The sequence below is a fragment of the Ostrinia furnacalis genome, unplaced genomic scaffold (genome assembly GCF_004193835.3).
Source record: "Ostrinia furnacalis isolate ACB-3 unplaced genomic scaffold, ASM419383v2 OfSCF0440, whole genome shotgun sequence".
Taxonomy (NCBI): domain Eukaryota; kingdom Metazoa; phylum Arthropoda; class Insecta; order Lepidoptera; family Crambidae; genus Ostrinia; species Ostrinia furnacalis.
The window spans coordinates 20,253-37,606 of NW_021130679.1; the positions used below are offsets into that span (position 1 = coordinate 20,253).

Below are 17,354 nucleotides of genomic sequence, written 5' to 3' on the forward strand. Positions count from 1 at the left end.
TAAAACAGTTACATCGCTAATATTTTTTAAAATACAATTTAAGTTTTCAAGTCCACAGAGAGTTTGATAAACGTGTACTTGAATGAAAAAAACTCTCCCTCCCTCCCTAATAAAATGATTTCTGAAGAAGGAAAACCTGTTGTCTGTTCTAGAAGATTTTCTGGCAAAATATTTATAAATAACACTGGGCAGCACCTACTATTGAACATAACATAGCAATAGGAAGAAACAAGTTTGTCTAGCATAAATCCTCGAGTTTGGTATTAAATGATTTCCCATCAAATTGAGAATGTTACTAGGTATGCAAAATCACTTGAAACCTATGTTACAGTTAGGCTTTTACATTTACAAATACATTAGTTTTTATTTCACTCAAAAATACCCAGTAGTTATGATTTTATAGGCATTCAAAGTTCGCTTAAATATTGAGTCCCGCCGACGGTCACGTGACCCCGCGTGACGTACATTCACAGTGTCCGCTCACTAGAAAACGGATATACACATACTAAAATAATTTTTTTTTGTAAATACAAACTTATTATACATATTAACACCCAGACCCATCACAGAAATTAAAATTGAACCAAAGCCAAACTTGATGCGATTATTTCGTTTTATTGCGAATTACCTTCCAGCTCCATCATCAGACCCTGATTACTATATAGAATTGAAGTACTCATCAATACAAAACGAACGAACCCAAACTCGATGGATTTAAGTCGTTTTATTATGGAGTTCCTATGGCCACCTTCCAGCTCCATCATCAGATCAGCTCCATGTCATCATAATATTGCATGGTCATCCAAATCACATGTGTTTGCGAAATTCCAGCTTAATCGGTTGCCTGGAAGTGGGTCTTAATTCAGCTTGCAAGATTCCACCCATACAAATATGAGCCAGTCACTGTAATATGACGTCACGCGCATAAAATGGCGGGCCGGCCGCCGCTCGCACTTTTAAAATTCAATATCTTGGAAACTAATCGACGTATCGAAATAATTCTTTCACGTGTATTTTTTATTTTTAACAGAGAATACAGAAAGCTAAAAAACAAAATTAGTGAACATTCTTCATTGTTTAAATCGATTATGAAGATACGGTACCCCATCACTTTAACCGTCACTGTCAAGTCAATCAGACAGCAAGCCAGCTGCAGCTGTCACTCTGTCAAACAAAGCATCTGAAAGCAACCTCGAAAATAAAATTGCATCGAATTGTTCGGTTTAGATCTTTGTTTTTAAGCTAATTGTAGCCACAAAAGTAACATTTGTGACTAAAGTAATCATTCCTCCATCAACATGGACGACCAAGCTTGTCCGCGTTGTAAGACAACGAAATACAGGAACCCGTCTCTGAAGCTGATGGTAAACGTGTGCGGTCATGCCTTGTGCGAGAGTTGTGTTGATTTATTGTTCTTGAAAGGTAACTATTATTAATAAACAATTGCTACCGCTGTCTTTCTAGAGTTACCACAACCAGAAACATCCCCTCTGAGGCTCTAACACAAAATGTTCGAGTATTTCTATTGACATGTTCATTTCTATTTTGTCAATTGGTTGTATTCAAATATATTTTATGTTTTAGGATCTGGCTCATGCCCTGATTGCAATGTGCCACTCCGCAGAAGCAATTTCAGAGTTCAACTTTTTGAAGACCCTATGGTTGAAAAAGAAATAGACATCAGGAAGAGAGTTCTCAAAGACTACAATAAAAAGGAAGAGGATTTTGCCACATTACGAGAGTACAATGATTATTTAGAAGAAATTGAGACCATTGTCTACAATTTGACAAATAACATTGATATTGTGGGCACAAATAAAAGAATAGAACAGTATAAGAAGGATAATAAAGAGCTGATCATGAAAAACAAAGCCAAAATTGGTATGGGTGTGATTGAATACAAATGTCTTGTTAAATTTTTAGTGGTTGCTTCAGTTACTACTATTGCGAAATGCGCTTCTCACACTAAACTCACACAAGAAGCTATGGCAAAAGTAAACTTAAACATAAAACACATTCAAGGGTTTTCTTTTCTTAGACCTATTTTGGGTTACACTAGTGTGGTATGATTCTAGTTTATTACACTTTTACTAATTGTAGTAAAAGTGTAATAATTTGTACACTTTTACATTGGTAAAAGTGTACAAATTGTGTTGTGTGAAAACCTTGAATGTGTTTAAGTACCAATGTCAGGCTCGGATCCACCGTTGTGGGCACTGTGGGCATGCCCACAATCCTAATTTGATTGTTTTAATTAGATCGATAGGCATGTATGTAATGTCCGGACATGTAGTGATCCAACTCTCACTTTGCAAATTTTTGGTGGCTGTGCCCACAACCTTTTATGAGGGCTGGATCCGCGCCTGACCAATGTACTGCTCACTTTAAAGGACCTGTTTATCATTTACAATGTCTTTATACATAAGTCAAAATTTTGGCATTTATGCAACCAAGCATGTCCAGGTTGCTGATTTAATCTTTGCTAAATGGTACTAAAACTAAGATTTCTTATCATTTGTTACATCCAGGTAGAGAAGAAATAGAATTAGAGGAGATACTAGAAATTGAAAAGCAGATGGAGGAGCTTCGTAGAGCAGAACTAGTCAGGATGGAGCAAGAGGCCAAGAAACAGAAGATACGGGAGAAGGAAGCACTTATCGACGAGTTGATGTTTGCTGAGGGGGACGCTAAGGATATATTGAACACATTCGCTCAGACGATTGCTAGTAATAAACAGGAGGAGGCTTTGCCTCCTATGCCCAAGGTGAGTTGAGTAGATTTTATTAGTAAAAAGTCCTTATAAAAATGTATTCCTAGTGATACACACTGGCCTTACTCTTAGTTTCAAAATATCAGCTTTCAAGACACCATTATCTATACCAGGGGTGGCCAACCGTCGATCGCGATCGACCATGATTGTGTACTAAACTATGCTGTTTCATTTAAGATTTCAAGAAGTATGTAAGTCCTCGCCCAGGGTTTCGTTAGTAAACACTAGATCTTATGTCTAATCAAGTTGGCCACCCCTGATCTATACAAATACAATAAAACTTTATTTTGGACACCTTAAATGAGTTTCATAGCAGCCACATTATCATGTGAAATAATTCTACAGTATTATAGTGTCAAACAATAACCATCAATAGCAATAAGAACAAGTTCTTACAAGGAAAGCCCCATACAATTTTCAAATACGAAATAGAACTAGTTATGAGTCTACCTATAGCAATAAAAACTTAGTAGAAATGCCTTAATTTTCCTTTACCATTCCAGATAACCCAGTTCTCAACTGGAGTCAAGTTCACCCGTGGCCTAGACCAGAACCCGATGGTGACGATCGAAGAAGGTCCTCTGTACCGATACGAGGCGCCTCCGATCCCAGACCGATGCGGGCCCGACCCACCTTCTCTGCAGGAAATCAACACGCAAGGATACTTGCGGCATGTCAAGTTAGTCTTACTTCTTCTTACTAATATTTAAGTACTAAGGCGAAAGTTTGGATGTCTAGATGTCTGGATGTTTGTTACTCTTTCACGCAAAAACCTGAACGGATTTTGTTGAAACTTTACAGTATTATTGTTTATAACCCAGATTAACATATAGGCTATAATTTATGACGATATGTGACAAATAAATTTCAATAAATAAATAAGACGTGTCTAAAAAGCGCCATCTATCGTCATTGGTTAAAATCTACAGCGCTGGACAAACTATTGTTCATTCGGGGGAAGCCGTGAAACGCCATCTATCAACATAATATCTAACGGGGGTAAAACGAGGTCCACGCGTATAGACGCGGGCGGCCGCTAGTATTGAAAAAAAATATCCACAGTGGCGCGATCCTGGTGAGTGCAAATGCGATAGTCCTCTCATCGCTTCAGCACTCACTAATTGGCCTGGCATGTCTCTGCCACTAGAAAGGAACAGGAATTTACTCTACAGTAGCACCAACTGCTGAGCGTTAAATAAAACGATATTGCTGGTAGAGACTAAAAACAGAGAGACGTGTAAAAAGCCACCTAACGGCTAAAATCTTGGTTAAAATTGTATAAAGAATTAAATTAATTTCAATGTTTTATTTATACTACCGTTCTTTAACATTTCGTTTTCTTACAGACGGGAAACAGAAACAGAAATGGCGGGCGGCTACACATCGCAGCTGCCGTGTCTACGCGCGCTCCAAGACGCTTTGGCCGGACTATACCACGCCAGCTGACCCGACCCACTGCCCACCATAGTTCTGGACTAGTATCACTAAACGCGTAATTCACGCCCGTATTCACAAACATTACCATGAGGTCTCACAGTGCGCGTGGACGCACAGAACATACGAACCAGTCATAGAGCTCTATTCAACGCTGTGCGTTCGATTTGCTGTTTTACTTAAGCAAGCATCGTCTTTGTGAATACGGGCGTCAGTATAGGTCGCGCAGCTAGAGTTGAGGCGATTATGCGCTCACACTAATGTAATATTAGAATACAGAACACATAACACATTACATTCAAGTACTAATATCGAATAAAGTAATACACTATAAAGTCTAGTGCTTAACTTAGTGCTTGAGATATAGGAGCGGCACGGGAGGGTATTTTTAGGGTTCCGTAGCCAAATGGCAAAAAACGGAACCCTTATAGATTCGTCATGTCTGTCTGTCCGTCCGTCTGTCCGTCCGTATGTCACAGCCATTTTTTTCCGAAACTATAAGAGCTATACTGTTGAAACTAGGTAAGTAGATGTATTCTGTGAACCGCATTAAGATTTTGATGCAAAAATAAAAAAATAATGATAAATATTGGGGGCTCCCCATACTTAGAACTGAAACTCAAAAATTTTTTTTTCATCAAACACATACGTGTGGGTATCTATGGATAGGTCTTCAAAAATGATATCGAGGTTTCTAAAACATTTTTTTTCTAAACCGAATAGTTTGCGTGACAGACGCTTCCAAAGTGGAAAAAAGTTGGTCCCCCCCACTCTAACTTCTAAAATAAGAAAATGAAAAATCTAAAAAAAACATATGATGTACATTACTATAAAAACTACCAACGAAAATTGTTTTGAACGAGATCTAGTAAGTAGTTTTTTTTAATACCTCGTAAATCGTAAACCGCTTATTACCGCGTAATCTTTCATACAAATAACTTAAATTAAAAAAAAAAATATTCTAATTTCATAAATCAATGGTACGGAACCCTTTGTGCGTGAGTCCGACACGCACTTGGCCGGTTTTTTGTTACGTCAAATGTCAGCGAGACTTCAGATTTGTATGCTCTGTCACGTCGTAATATGTCAAAATCACCCCTCCCGTGCCGCTTTCATACCTCAGGCACTGACTGAGTTAAGCTACCTCACTCTTGCTAAATGTGTGCAAGCGAGACAGAGAGTTGATCGCCTAGAGCAGGGGTGGCCAACTTGTTTAGACATAAGATCTACTGTTTACTAACGAAACCTTGGGCGATCTAACACTTACATACTTCTTGAAATCTTAAATGGAACAGCATAGTTTAGTACACAATTATGTATAGTATTTTTTACCTTGCCACGATCGACTGGACTAATATTCGCGATCGACCGGTTGGCCACCCCTGGCCTAGAGTCTCGACCTTTATCACCATAAACCAATAGTATTGTCGCATAATTTAAATGCGGCTCAAAATAACTAATTCCTGAAACACCTTATCGCCAAAGGTGCACTAATATGCGGCAGTTCATATACATAGTGCTAATGGGTTATGGGACTTATTAGATTATTCTCGTTCGATAAAAGCAACGAAACAAATCCTTATAGAGCAATAAATTGATCCTACACTATGTATGAGTAAGATTTTCCTAATGATCCTAGTCCCATCATTACTTAAAAGGTATTTAGTTATTTCTTTGATCTATCGTTTATTCAAATTCAGTATGTACAGTCAGTGTCAAATAGTTCGTGACATCCAAAGTGGCCAAAAAGTTCGCAACGTTCTTTGTTACAATGAGGGCTATCGTTTTTATACTAAACAGTTGGCACCCCTGGCGATTGACAGGACCTTACTCTACAGTGCTGCCATCTTGATGAGTGCAATTGCGATAGTCCTCCTACCACTTTAGCGCTCACCAGTTGGTGCCATTGTCTTCGCTACTAGCAAGTGACAGGACCTTACCCTACAGTGGCGCTAACTGGTGAGCGCTAAAACGATAGCCCTCATTGGAATAAGGTTGAGTTATCGACTTTTTTGTCATTTTGGATGTCACGAACTACTTTTGACGCTGGCTGTACAGCATTTATATCTAACTACTTTTCCATAATTTTCTTATGTTCAAAGCAATAATGTTTTGTTTTTTTCTTGTACGAATAACTGATTGCATATCTGTGATATAGCAATACTTTATAATATTCTGTACATATTATTATCTAGAATTAAATAAGTACGCGTGTAAACATTTAAGCTCGTGGAAAACTGTATTTAATAAATTGTCAAGTCTGAGGTATCTTTAGCTGTATCTTTAAGCAATTGACAGAAATATGTATTGTTTTTAAAGTACAATCCGATTGAGCTAACTGCTTACCTCGCTGAATGCGACTCTCCCTCGCACTCACCCGCACATAGGGTTGCCAAAAACACAAAAGCCGGACTCTTGTGCTTTCATTTAGCCGGACATTTTACCCTAAAAGCCGGACATAATTAGTGTCATAGTTACGACCCGAGTGAGTACTATCATCATCAGTTGCCCAACATCCTGATCCCTGATGCGTGGCGCTTCATATTATTCTGTGGCTCGACTTTCGCCTGGCGCGGCAACCAAATAAAAAGCCGGACAGGCCGGACAAGACCGTAAAAAGCCAAACATGGCAACCCTACCCGCACACTTCCCCGCTGCCCTGTCCTAACCAGAGCGTCGAAGTGACGTCACGGCTGCAAGGTGCGCAGTTAACTGGACCGGGTTGTAAAATGTAAAAAAAAAAATAAAAAAAAATATTGCAATTTCCACAAACGAAATGTGCCCTTATGCGGATGAAGCTAAAGCCGTTTTTGTTTTAATTTATTCCATTTTACATTGTTATTTTAAAATCAAGGCACTGAAAATCTGTGCCAATTTAGTACCTACTTCTTAGATGTAAAAAGTTTTGTTTATAAATAGGCTCTCGAGTTGTTTTTAAGGTTTTTTTGTTGTAATGTGAAGTGTTGGTTGGTTGTTGAAATAATAAAGTAAGAATTGAGTCAGATTTGGTATTTTATTTTATAATCCAATTATAATTTAAGTAACTGGCCATGGCCACTATGATAGAAATGTAACGCAGCTTTAGTGCTTTTGCTCGCGGCTTCGCCGTTATAATATTAAGGCTGAGTTGCACCACCTAACTTTGACCGTAACTTAACTATGTATAACAAAAACTGGTGGTTTTTGTATGGAGTTTCGACAGATTCAATCGGTTTCAATATCGCTAACATGAGCCATTATTGATTCCCAAGGGGTTGAGAAACTATAATAATCGTACAGTCAGTACTTAGGTACCATAAAGCCGAACATCCACCGCCGGCTAAACTAAATAAGTTTAGCTTAGCTCGCATACTTGAGCCACTTTTTCATACATGTGAGTCCACCACAAACTATGCCAGCTAAGCTACGTGAAATGCCCCAGCTAAGTGGAACTAACTTAGCTCGGTTAACTGGACGTTCTAGTAAAAACTGACCATCACTAACGTAGTTTTAGCTTATATATTGGTGGACGGGACGGACAACGTAGTTCTAGTTTAGCTTAGATTAGTTCTCTGAGTTTAGCGGCGCCGCCGTCGTTTTCTTACAAAAAAGAAAAGCAAAACAATTAATTTGTATAGAGCACGAATAAAATATCGTTCACGTTATAGTATGGTAGTATAACGTGAACGATATTTTATTCGTGCTCTATACAAATCCTAATAAAATAGTTGAATAGATTGAACTCCACTCGGTACAGTCACGAGCAAAATTAAATGTATTAAGCCACCACAACTATCCTACAAACAGTAAATTTCATTGCTCGTGACTGTACCTATGCGACTGCGGACTACTCAGCAAATATTGTCTCGCCGACAAGTTAGACCGACGCGCGCGGGGCGGCCAGCTATGACGGTCAATTTAGTGGCTTACAGGTTTTAGTGGTCTTGGTAAACGGCCCTAATAGTCTTAAGTAACTCTTAGTTAGGCAGTTCGATTTTTTCAAGTTGTTTATTTAAAACCCTTCAACAGTAGGTACCTACATTTCATTGATCGTGACTGTACGTACCTCTCTGTGACTTCGGAATCCGGTCGATTGGCAAATATTGTCTCGTCGACAAGTTAGACCGACGCGCGCGGGGCGGCCAGCTATCTATGACGGTCAATTTAGTGGCTTACAGGTTTTAGTGCTTTTGGTAAACTGCCCTAATGCTACAGAAGTACCTAGAAGTACATAAACATTCGTGATTCGTGGCAGATTCAATTCCGTATTCGTTTAGCTGCGTACCTAGTCAAAATTTATTTTTGAAAGTAGGTAACTAATTTTCACCTAATAAAGGCAAGCTGCTTCAAACTGGACAATCCGGAAATAATTCCGGGAAGCCTATCTATGGTTAGCGGTCCTGTAGCCTTTTTACTAATGACAGCAGCCTATATCGATGATTTGCTCACTTGCAAACTGAAATAAAGCTTTGATAGACCTATATTATATACGATTGTATTTAATAACTAATAAAAAAGACCACAGACTAAGGATAAACTTATCTAATTTAACACCAATACCAACAATTACCTAGAGGAGAATTTTAAAGTCCCTCTGTCAAAACAGGTGGGTAAGGTAGGTACGTACCTGCCTACATCTGTAAACAATTTTGAAAGTCGCATTTCCAACTTGTTTGTCTGTTTGCACTGCCGATAATGTCGAACGTTACGGTCAAAGCACCGCCCTTCGAGGGTTTAACCAAAGTTCAAACTTGGACAGGAAAGAAAACAATGTGTACAGAAAAAGTTAAGCGACTTTAACTTTCTTAAAAAATACTAATTCAAGATGAACGTAATAATGATATTACCAATATTACCTACAGACTACAATATCAAAAAAGGTTTTTTCTTTTAAATAAAAATATTACAATAGTCGTAAGTAAGGTAATCCAGCCATCCTTTGATAGGTATGCTACAGGTAGGATTCTGTTAAAGTTAGATATGTAGGTAGGTACTTATCATTTATTTTCAGAAAGTTCTTACAAAATAACATACTTATTTTGTGCTCCATTCATGTATTAAAGATTGCATGCAGATGATGCAAGCAGCAGCTGCTTGTTAACCTAATAAATAGGCCAGTAGAATTAAACACAAAAATTGATTAAATCGGAAATAATTCCTACAAAAGATTTTTTTGCTTTAATGGCTTCATTGGTTGCCCATTAAGACTCTCCTAAGTTTTCGACTTCGACGGAGTTGTGCTTAAGTGGTGGGGGCCCCCGAAAGCGGCGTTTTTTCGGTTTTCCGGTTATACCGCGTAAAGGACTTACCCTATCGAAAAGTGGTCTTCATGACGGTTAAAGGGCACTTAATCCTGCATTGAATAAGACCAAATTCATATGTTTTGGACAAACCGTTCTCGCGCTAAAGTTCGGCAAAGTAGAAAATATACGTATAATTAATGACCCTCTCCACGTCCAATGGCTTGTTACCCACATGCTTCCAAGCCTTGTAAAGGGTCGCCTTAACCAGTGTAACCCTAACAAGGCTCACGAGTTTGATTCGCTTATCCTTGTTCGTCCCAGCCGTTCCTTAACTGCGGTTGCTGCACCTCTTCCTGGCACTCTCCTGAACGACTCTGTGTTACCTAATGTGGCTGCCCCTCTTCCTTGTACCCTCCTGTACGATTTCATTGCTTAGCCATATGCCTGGTCCAAGGTTCGACGCCACAAAATCAACTTCGTACGAGTGAAAATAGTTTAAATACTATTTCCCGTGCTTGCAACATTTTTCTTTACTGCTTCGCCTCTATTAGTCGTAGAGTGATTGTATATATCCTATAGCCTTCCTCAATGTATGAGCTATTCAACACAAAAATAATGATTTCAATCAAACTAGTAATTCTTAAGATTAGCGCGTTCAAACAAACAAACAAAAAACTCTTCAGCGTTTTAATATGAACTTGTTGTTGTTGATTTTTGGCGTCGAACCTTAGACCAGGCATACGGCTAGGCAACGTAGTCATGCAGGAGGATACAAGGAAGAGGGGCAGCCACAGTAGGTAACACAGAGTCGTTCAGGTGAGTGCCAGGAAGAGGTGCAGCAACCGCAGTTAAGGAACGGCTGGGACGAACAAGGATAAGCGAATCAAACTCGTGAGCCTTGTTAGGGTTACACTGATTAAGGCGACCCTTTACAAGGCTTGGAAGCATGTGGGTAACAAGCCATTGGACGTGGAGAGGGTCATTAATTATACGTATATTTTCTACTTTGCCGAACTTTAGCGCGAGAACGGTTTGTCCAAAACATATGAATTTGGTCTTATTCAATGCAGGATTAAGTGCCCTTTAACCGTCATGAAGACCACTTTTTGATAGGGTAAGTCCTTTACGCGGTATAACCGGAAAACCGAAAAAATGCCTCTTTCGGGGGCCCCCACCACTTAAGCACAACTCCGTCGAAGTCGAAAACTTAGGAGAGTCTTAATGGGCAACCAATGAAGCCATTAAAACAATAAAATCTTTTGTAGGAATTATTTCCGATTTAAAAGCTAATTCTACTGGACTAAAAGCAGATATCAAGCTCAGTAATAGGGTTTATTATTATACAGGGTGTTAGATAAATGGGTATATGAGCCGACACTAGCCCATGTTAACATGGGCATATAAATGGTATGGTGAAAACAGAAATTTGATGTGACCATTTTAATTTTTTTAATTTTCATACAATATAAATTTTATAAAATCCGATTTGTATGAAAATAAAAATAATTAAAATGAAGATATCAATTTTCTGACTTCACCATACAATTTATATGCCCATGTTAACCCTTCGTGTACGAGGTGACTAAAAGTTACGTCCCGTACCAGGTGGGGTATGACACACCCCAATATACAAAGTGATAAAATTTTCATTCAACATTTTTTTAGGTGGAATTTAATATTTAATATTGATTATTTACGTATGCTAATTAGGTTTAAGAAATGCTCTGAGCTTAAAATATGTATTAACATTTTTATCATAAAAAAACAAAAAGACACAATTTCCGTTGTTCTTGTAATTTAGGAATCAGTTTTCTATGTATAATTTTTAATTAGTGCCTTTAATTATGACAACCGTTTTTATTTAACAAAGTACAAGTATTTACTTATAATTTAAAAGTAAATTAAAAACTGGAAGGGTATAAATTTGTTTTGATCATCGGTTTTCAATTTACCACAATTCTGATGAAAGAAAATGAGTATGCTCAATGCATAAAATGGGAGCGTAACAATTTTATTTATTTATAAAATATGTTATTCCATTTCAGTAGCCCATAAATTGTATCACCAAGTATAAATTGTAGCCCATAAGTGTATGTTCACATACATCTTCGGATCTCAGTACTAAACTTCCAGATTCGCACTAAAAGTCATCTCATTTGACTAAAAGTGCTTGAAAATTTCAGATACCGTAAAAATCACGAAAAATATTATTTGTATTGAATTTTGTTCAGTTGACAAAGCTAAAAATATATAAATTACACCAAAACTGTTAGATTTTTTTTTAAACTTTTTAACAACGTCCCGTACCAGGTGGGGTGTGTGACACCCACACGCACTTTAAAGGCATGTAACTCAGTTGGTAGTCACCGCTGGACTGATTTTGCAACGCTGATCGAAGCAGCAGTGTCATAATTCCAGCTACTGAGAATTTCAAATTCCGCACTTGCAAATTTTTAAAATTGTGGCTATTTTTAATGGACTGGGGTGTGTCACACCCCACCTCGTACAGCGAGGGTTAATATGGGCTAGTGTCGGCTCATATACCCATTTACCTAACACCCTGTATAAATAAATTCAGCCATTTTTTCCTGCCAGTTCTTGACGTTCGCAATATTATTACGAGTAAAGGATAATAACATTTTTCCCAATTCAAAACGGTTACCAACAGAAGTAGGTCTAAGAAAAATATAAACAAAAACTTCCCACATTTTTCTCGCTATTTCTAAAAATCCGCAACTAAAACACAATGTTGCCGTTATTTGCGGTACAAGGGGGGCACAATTAGCATGCGAAAACACTGCGATGTCCCGCCGGCGCCCGCGGCGCTGTCTAATTGGCTCTGTGTAAACTCGCCCTGTTATCGGGACGCCGAGGGCGCTACTAGAGTCTGGCTGGTATGGAGGCGGCTTTTGTAATACCAAGAGTTAGGATGGGAATATTGCCACTGCCAGGAATACTTCTTTTTTAAATTAACCGCTATGTTGCTTAATATCTTCAAATATGACATTAAACTAGAATGGTTATAAGAATTTTAAAACACAGCTATGTCCCGCCGGCTCCTGCAGCGCTGTCTAATTGGCTCTGTGTAAACTCGCCCTGTTATCGGGACGCCGAGGGCGCCTTGGTTAATATAGAAAAAGCTTCTGTAATGTGTAAGGCGGGACGTTCGTGAAAGGCGTCTTATCACTAAGCAGCGTAGGACAGCTCTAGGTTTTTAGTGGATTCATCCCCACATAACCTGCTGCCTCAGTTTCTGAATACGAGTGGGTCGGGAATATTGAAATTGCTGAGAATAATGGTTGCAGTCACATTATTTATCAGTATTGTGTCATATTTTATTTTATTATCTTTGGAAAGCTTACATCTAAAATCAGTAATGTTCCTGAAGTTGACGGTTTAGAAAAGCTCCCAAAATGGTACTTCAATAAAATGCAATAAATAAGACTTGCCAAACAAGAAAATGGCAACCGAATTTGTTTGTCAAGTATACGACGTAGCAGACTTACCTATGTAAAGAAAAGATTATTAAACTATACTAAAGCGTTCTCCACCCTACCATAGCTAGCTCAAATCCGCCCGCCCAGCGCGCTAATATTGACTTCTTATTACCGTACGTTGAACGGATACCGTCAAGTTACGGATACCGTATCACACCGGTCCGGATATTTACGGATATTCTCCGGATATGCAGCTCTGTCGCCGCAGATAAGCGGTATTCGCAATATTGTATGAAGTTTAGAGGGTATTCCGAACGTCTGTAGCATTTATTAGAGTAGATGTTATTAGTGAAATGCATGTTTTCTTAATAGAAGTCTTTATTGTTTGTTTGCCGATTCCAACGATGTTACGAAAATTGAATTTTATGAAAGGGTTTTAAAATGTAAAGTTTGTGTAAGTATCCAGTCATCCCTATTTGTAGAATAAAGCCTTGATTACCAATTCAGTTGTCAATAAGATGGTAATTTACTTAACTTAATAATTAAAATGTCATTGGTTAAATTACTAAACATAACAGTGAGCAAGACAGTGTTTTTTTAATAGTTTTTGATAACTGTACCCCCCGCTAGGCGTTCCTTTCTATCTTCATCATCAAAATGACTAAGAATTATTCAATTCAATAATTTTTAGTATAGTGGGGAATAAAATACCATCATGGCTTTTACTAAACTGCACTCATAAGCTCAAAAAATCTTTTGTTCCAACCTGCATGCCATCCCGCCCAAACGCATTGTATAGAAACTTGAAACCCTTTGTTTCCCGCCAGAATGCAATCCAATATGGCCGCCAAACGTCAACGGAACAAACATGGCGGCGTGTTATTGTCCGAATCGTCAATCCGCTCCATTATACTCATGAAGCTACAGATAAAAATGGAGGGCAAAGTTGGGAACAAAACTTGAGTCAAATACCTACTTATATCTATCTCGCTCTCTGTGGCCCTACCTCTCTTTTTAGTGTGAACTGTAGTATTGCTATCTTCTTATTTAAATCTCCTTGTAAATTCTTCGAAATAGCCAATTCACTAACCAAATAAGAAGTTAAATAAATAAATAATTAATATTTGAAACTTAGATTACCTAGTTAAATAAAAAATCACAAAATTGTCGGCCATTTAGGCTTAATGTGTTGGCGAATCAGGGAATTACAATCCCAATTTCTGAGGTATCGGTAATGTGGCAACATCGGCCGAATCCGGCCCATCATGGCGGTTGTTTACTATGCAGTTGATTTCGTTTGAGATTTTTCAAGGGACCTTATCATTGTTTTGTCTGAAGAAATGGTGCAAAATTGTATAGTGCGTGGTTGCGGTAGTTCGTGTTGTCCTGGAAGTGATATAAAATTCCACGCGTAAGTGTTTATTTCGTGATTTCTGACAGTGGATCATTGTTAACATATTTCTTTGTATTTTCACAGTAATTACTTCCTAAAACGTTTTACCAGTATTTAAACTTATTATTAAATGTTACATATGTCAAGAAAAAGAAGATTTTACATTGAGTTTCATTGACTTTGAGCAAATTTAAAATTTTTGTTTCTATAAGACATTTTGAAGTAGTATGACCATATTGAGGATATATCTGGGACTTTCTGTGGGACCTTACTTATCTAATTTTGCATAATGTTTTCTACGGCCGTTTACTGTAATCAATCCATATCCAAATCCGTCTGTCAACTGCCAAATTAAAATCTGTTTTCTATCAAATATCCACAGTTTTCGATGCCTTTACACTTTCTTAATGTTGTAATTCATCTTAAAACAAAAACATCGAAAACCTTTTTTCATAATCATATTAAGTGCACTTTATCAAGACACACTGTTTAAACGTAAATCAGTCTTTGTCGTCCTGAGAAAAATAAATAAAAGGTTACCCTACTTAGAAAGAGAGAGCCTGCCCACAGAGAGCGAGATAGTGATACATAGGTTGTGCTTCAAGTAGGTATTCTAAGTCTGGCCTCCATTTTTATCTTTAGCTTCATGATTATACTGTCTGGAGTTGGCAGATGCGCTGTCAAAACAAATATTCAGTTAATATTACTGTAATGCTCGTAGTTCGGATAATATGACAATGTTTTAGTACTTTAGTACTGATAGAGAAGTTGCAGGTTAAAGTTTCAGTTTCCGAAATCGAGGCTGCTCTTCTGTTATTTCAATAGCCGAGCTCTTGGTTCAAAGAGAGGTTTCGACTGAAAACTAGTAGATAGAGAGACTAGTTAGTACTTTATATGGTATTTGGAGCCGACTCTACCTATTTAATCGCTCACGTACCTACTTAAGTATAATATTATAAAAATAATGAAATAAACTGTTCAGAAACTAAGGCTGGGTTGCACCATCTTACTTTAGCTTTAACATACCTACGTAAAAATCTGTTACGCCATACAAAAAGCACCCGTTATCGTTACGGTTAAAGTTAGGTGGTGCAACTCAGCGTAAGCCAGACTTAAGTATGACATCTAGCAATTCGAGGACAAGAAGTGTTTAATATGATTCAAGACACTAACATTTGCCCCTAGCAGAACTCGAACCCGTACGTAACCGTAAGTGCAGCAAGTGTACCTACCGAGCCAGGCGTCATAAAACTTTTAGTTAGAAAGTTGATTTCCAAAAACTGTACCGAAAATATTTACACTATCAGCTTTCATACAAAAAACCGAGTTATCCATCACACATCGTTATGCTATGGCATAGACAAATCTTAATCCTAAAAATACTTCATCATCATCATCATCATCTCAGCCATTGGACGTCCACTGCTGAACATAGGCCTCCCCCAATGCTTTCCATGTTGCCCGGTTGGTAGCGGCCTGCGTAAAAATACTTGCCTGTACTAAACTTGCACCAATTTCGTCCGTCTATCAGAAATAGTTTCTGTCTCAAAAACATTCCCAATTCTATTACCGCCGTAAATTCACCTTGTTTAATGGGATAAACAAATTAATACGCTGTAAAAACTCACAACATATCGGCAGGAGTTTACGTGGATTTTTATAAAGACGGATTGTTTCAATCAGGCGCTGATTGATAGGAAAACACCGCGATGATCGACTTCTGATACAAGCCAGTATTTTGATAAATAAATAAAAGGTTAGTGATGGGAACGGTGTGCAGGTGAGGTTGTCGATATCGATGATTGTGATTTAATTTATACATACCTACATACCTATTTATTCACGTAACTAAAGAATAATAAAATTATATTTGTTCATTAATTTTGAGATTCAAATTGAAAGCTGTAGGTACAATACGATACCTACGAGTACATCTATGTCATGTATTTAATACGTAATTTAATTTTGGATATTTGGGATGCTTTTGACAGGGACAGTGAACTTTTATCAGGCTGTATCTGTTGTACAATGTATAATTACCTACATAGACACTCACAGCTGAGCTTGTTAAATTCAATATTTAGGTATCTTTGTTAAAAATGGTCTTTTCTGATCTTTATTTAACAAGGTGTGTTTGTTATTTTAGTTTTCACAAGAAATAAGATAAAAAGTCGCAAACATTATGTGTAACATAAGGGCAATTTTCTAATACAGCAGACGCATTTATCAAAGCTAACCTAAGCTCAGATTCAATTCGTAACGTTAGGGCTTTCTTTTCTTGGATAACAAATTGTTTTAATAACGCTCCGAAAGGTATGTTTGTTACAACGTGTGCTAAGAGTAGAATAGAAACATTGAATTTCTCAGGTGAATAGCGAATTATGTATCTGCCTTTAAGGGGTGAAATGAAAGCAGCCAGACAGTTTATTTGTTCAGGTAATTTTTACAATTGAACCGAAGGAAAACAATATGAACTTAATATGAAAATAACACTGATACACCACATCATGTTATGTGAAAATGTAATATTTGAACATCAAAATGTTTTACCTGGTACAATAGTTTCAGTAATAAGAAACACCTACAACTGCATCTTTATTTTGACGTAATTAAGATCTGATCTAAGTCCGTCAAATAAAACCAATTTATAAAACAGATTTGTACTCACAGTAAGATAGTGCAGACTATAAATAAGGTTAATGGTAATCTAATTAAGTAAGGCAAGGTGTATATTTATCGATATCGATTAATTTAATCTGTATCAACGGCATCACTAAATATCGGTTTAGTGTAAACGCGATACGTTAACCGAAGTGTTTTCGGATAGGGGCAGAAGAACACAATTTAAAAAGTATAAAACTATAATGGCTTCCGACCGCGTTTCTTGCTGCAACAGTTTTTTTAAGGAGTAGGCAAAGGCAAATAAGCAGACAGCCGAAAATGATTTATAGAGAAACTCACATTCAAACAAAGCTATAAAATAGGTGTAAATCTAATAAAAAATAACTTAAAACATCAACAACAAGAAAGATTCATGAGAATCTGACTTTCTAGTCTATTTACACCACCATGGCGCCAGTTCAATATTTTAAAGACTG

The 17,354-nt window shown here is 37.5% G+C and overlaps 1 protein-coding gene across 1 annotated transcript; it reads left to right on the plus strand.

The window, feature by feature from the left end:
* The first annotated feature begins 1,171 nt into the window (after positions 1-1,171).
* Positions 1,172-4,340, plus strand: Mat1 (CDK-activating kinase assembly factor). Its single transcript, XM_028321277.1, has 5 exons — positions 1,172-1,422; positions 1,585-1,881; positions 2,529-2,764; positions 3,274-3,449; positions 4,117-4,340. Exons 1-5 carry the CDS (start codon positions 1,299-1,301, stop codon positions 4,214-4,216), a joined length of 933 nt encoding a protein of 310 aa, XP_028177078.1. The 5' UTR covers positions 1,172-1,298; the 3' UTR covers positions 4,217-4,340.
* The last annotated feature ends 13,014 nt before the right edge of the window (positions 4,341-17,354 follow it).

Bases quoted from the DNA above. Each gene is read 5' to 3' on its own strand.
- Mat1 (XM_028321277.1), top strand. From the start codon at position 1,299: ATGGACGACCAAGCTTGTCCGCGTTGTAAGACAACGAAATACAGGAAC. The intron at 1,423-1,584 runs GTAACTATTATT...TTTATGTTTTAG, and splicing joins TGATTTATTGTTCTTGAAAG to GATCTGGCTCATGCCCTGAT. The intron at 2,765-3,273 runs GTGAGTTGAGTA...TTACCATTCCAG, and splicing joins CTTTGCCTCCTATGCCCAAG to ATAACCCAGTTCTCAACTGG.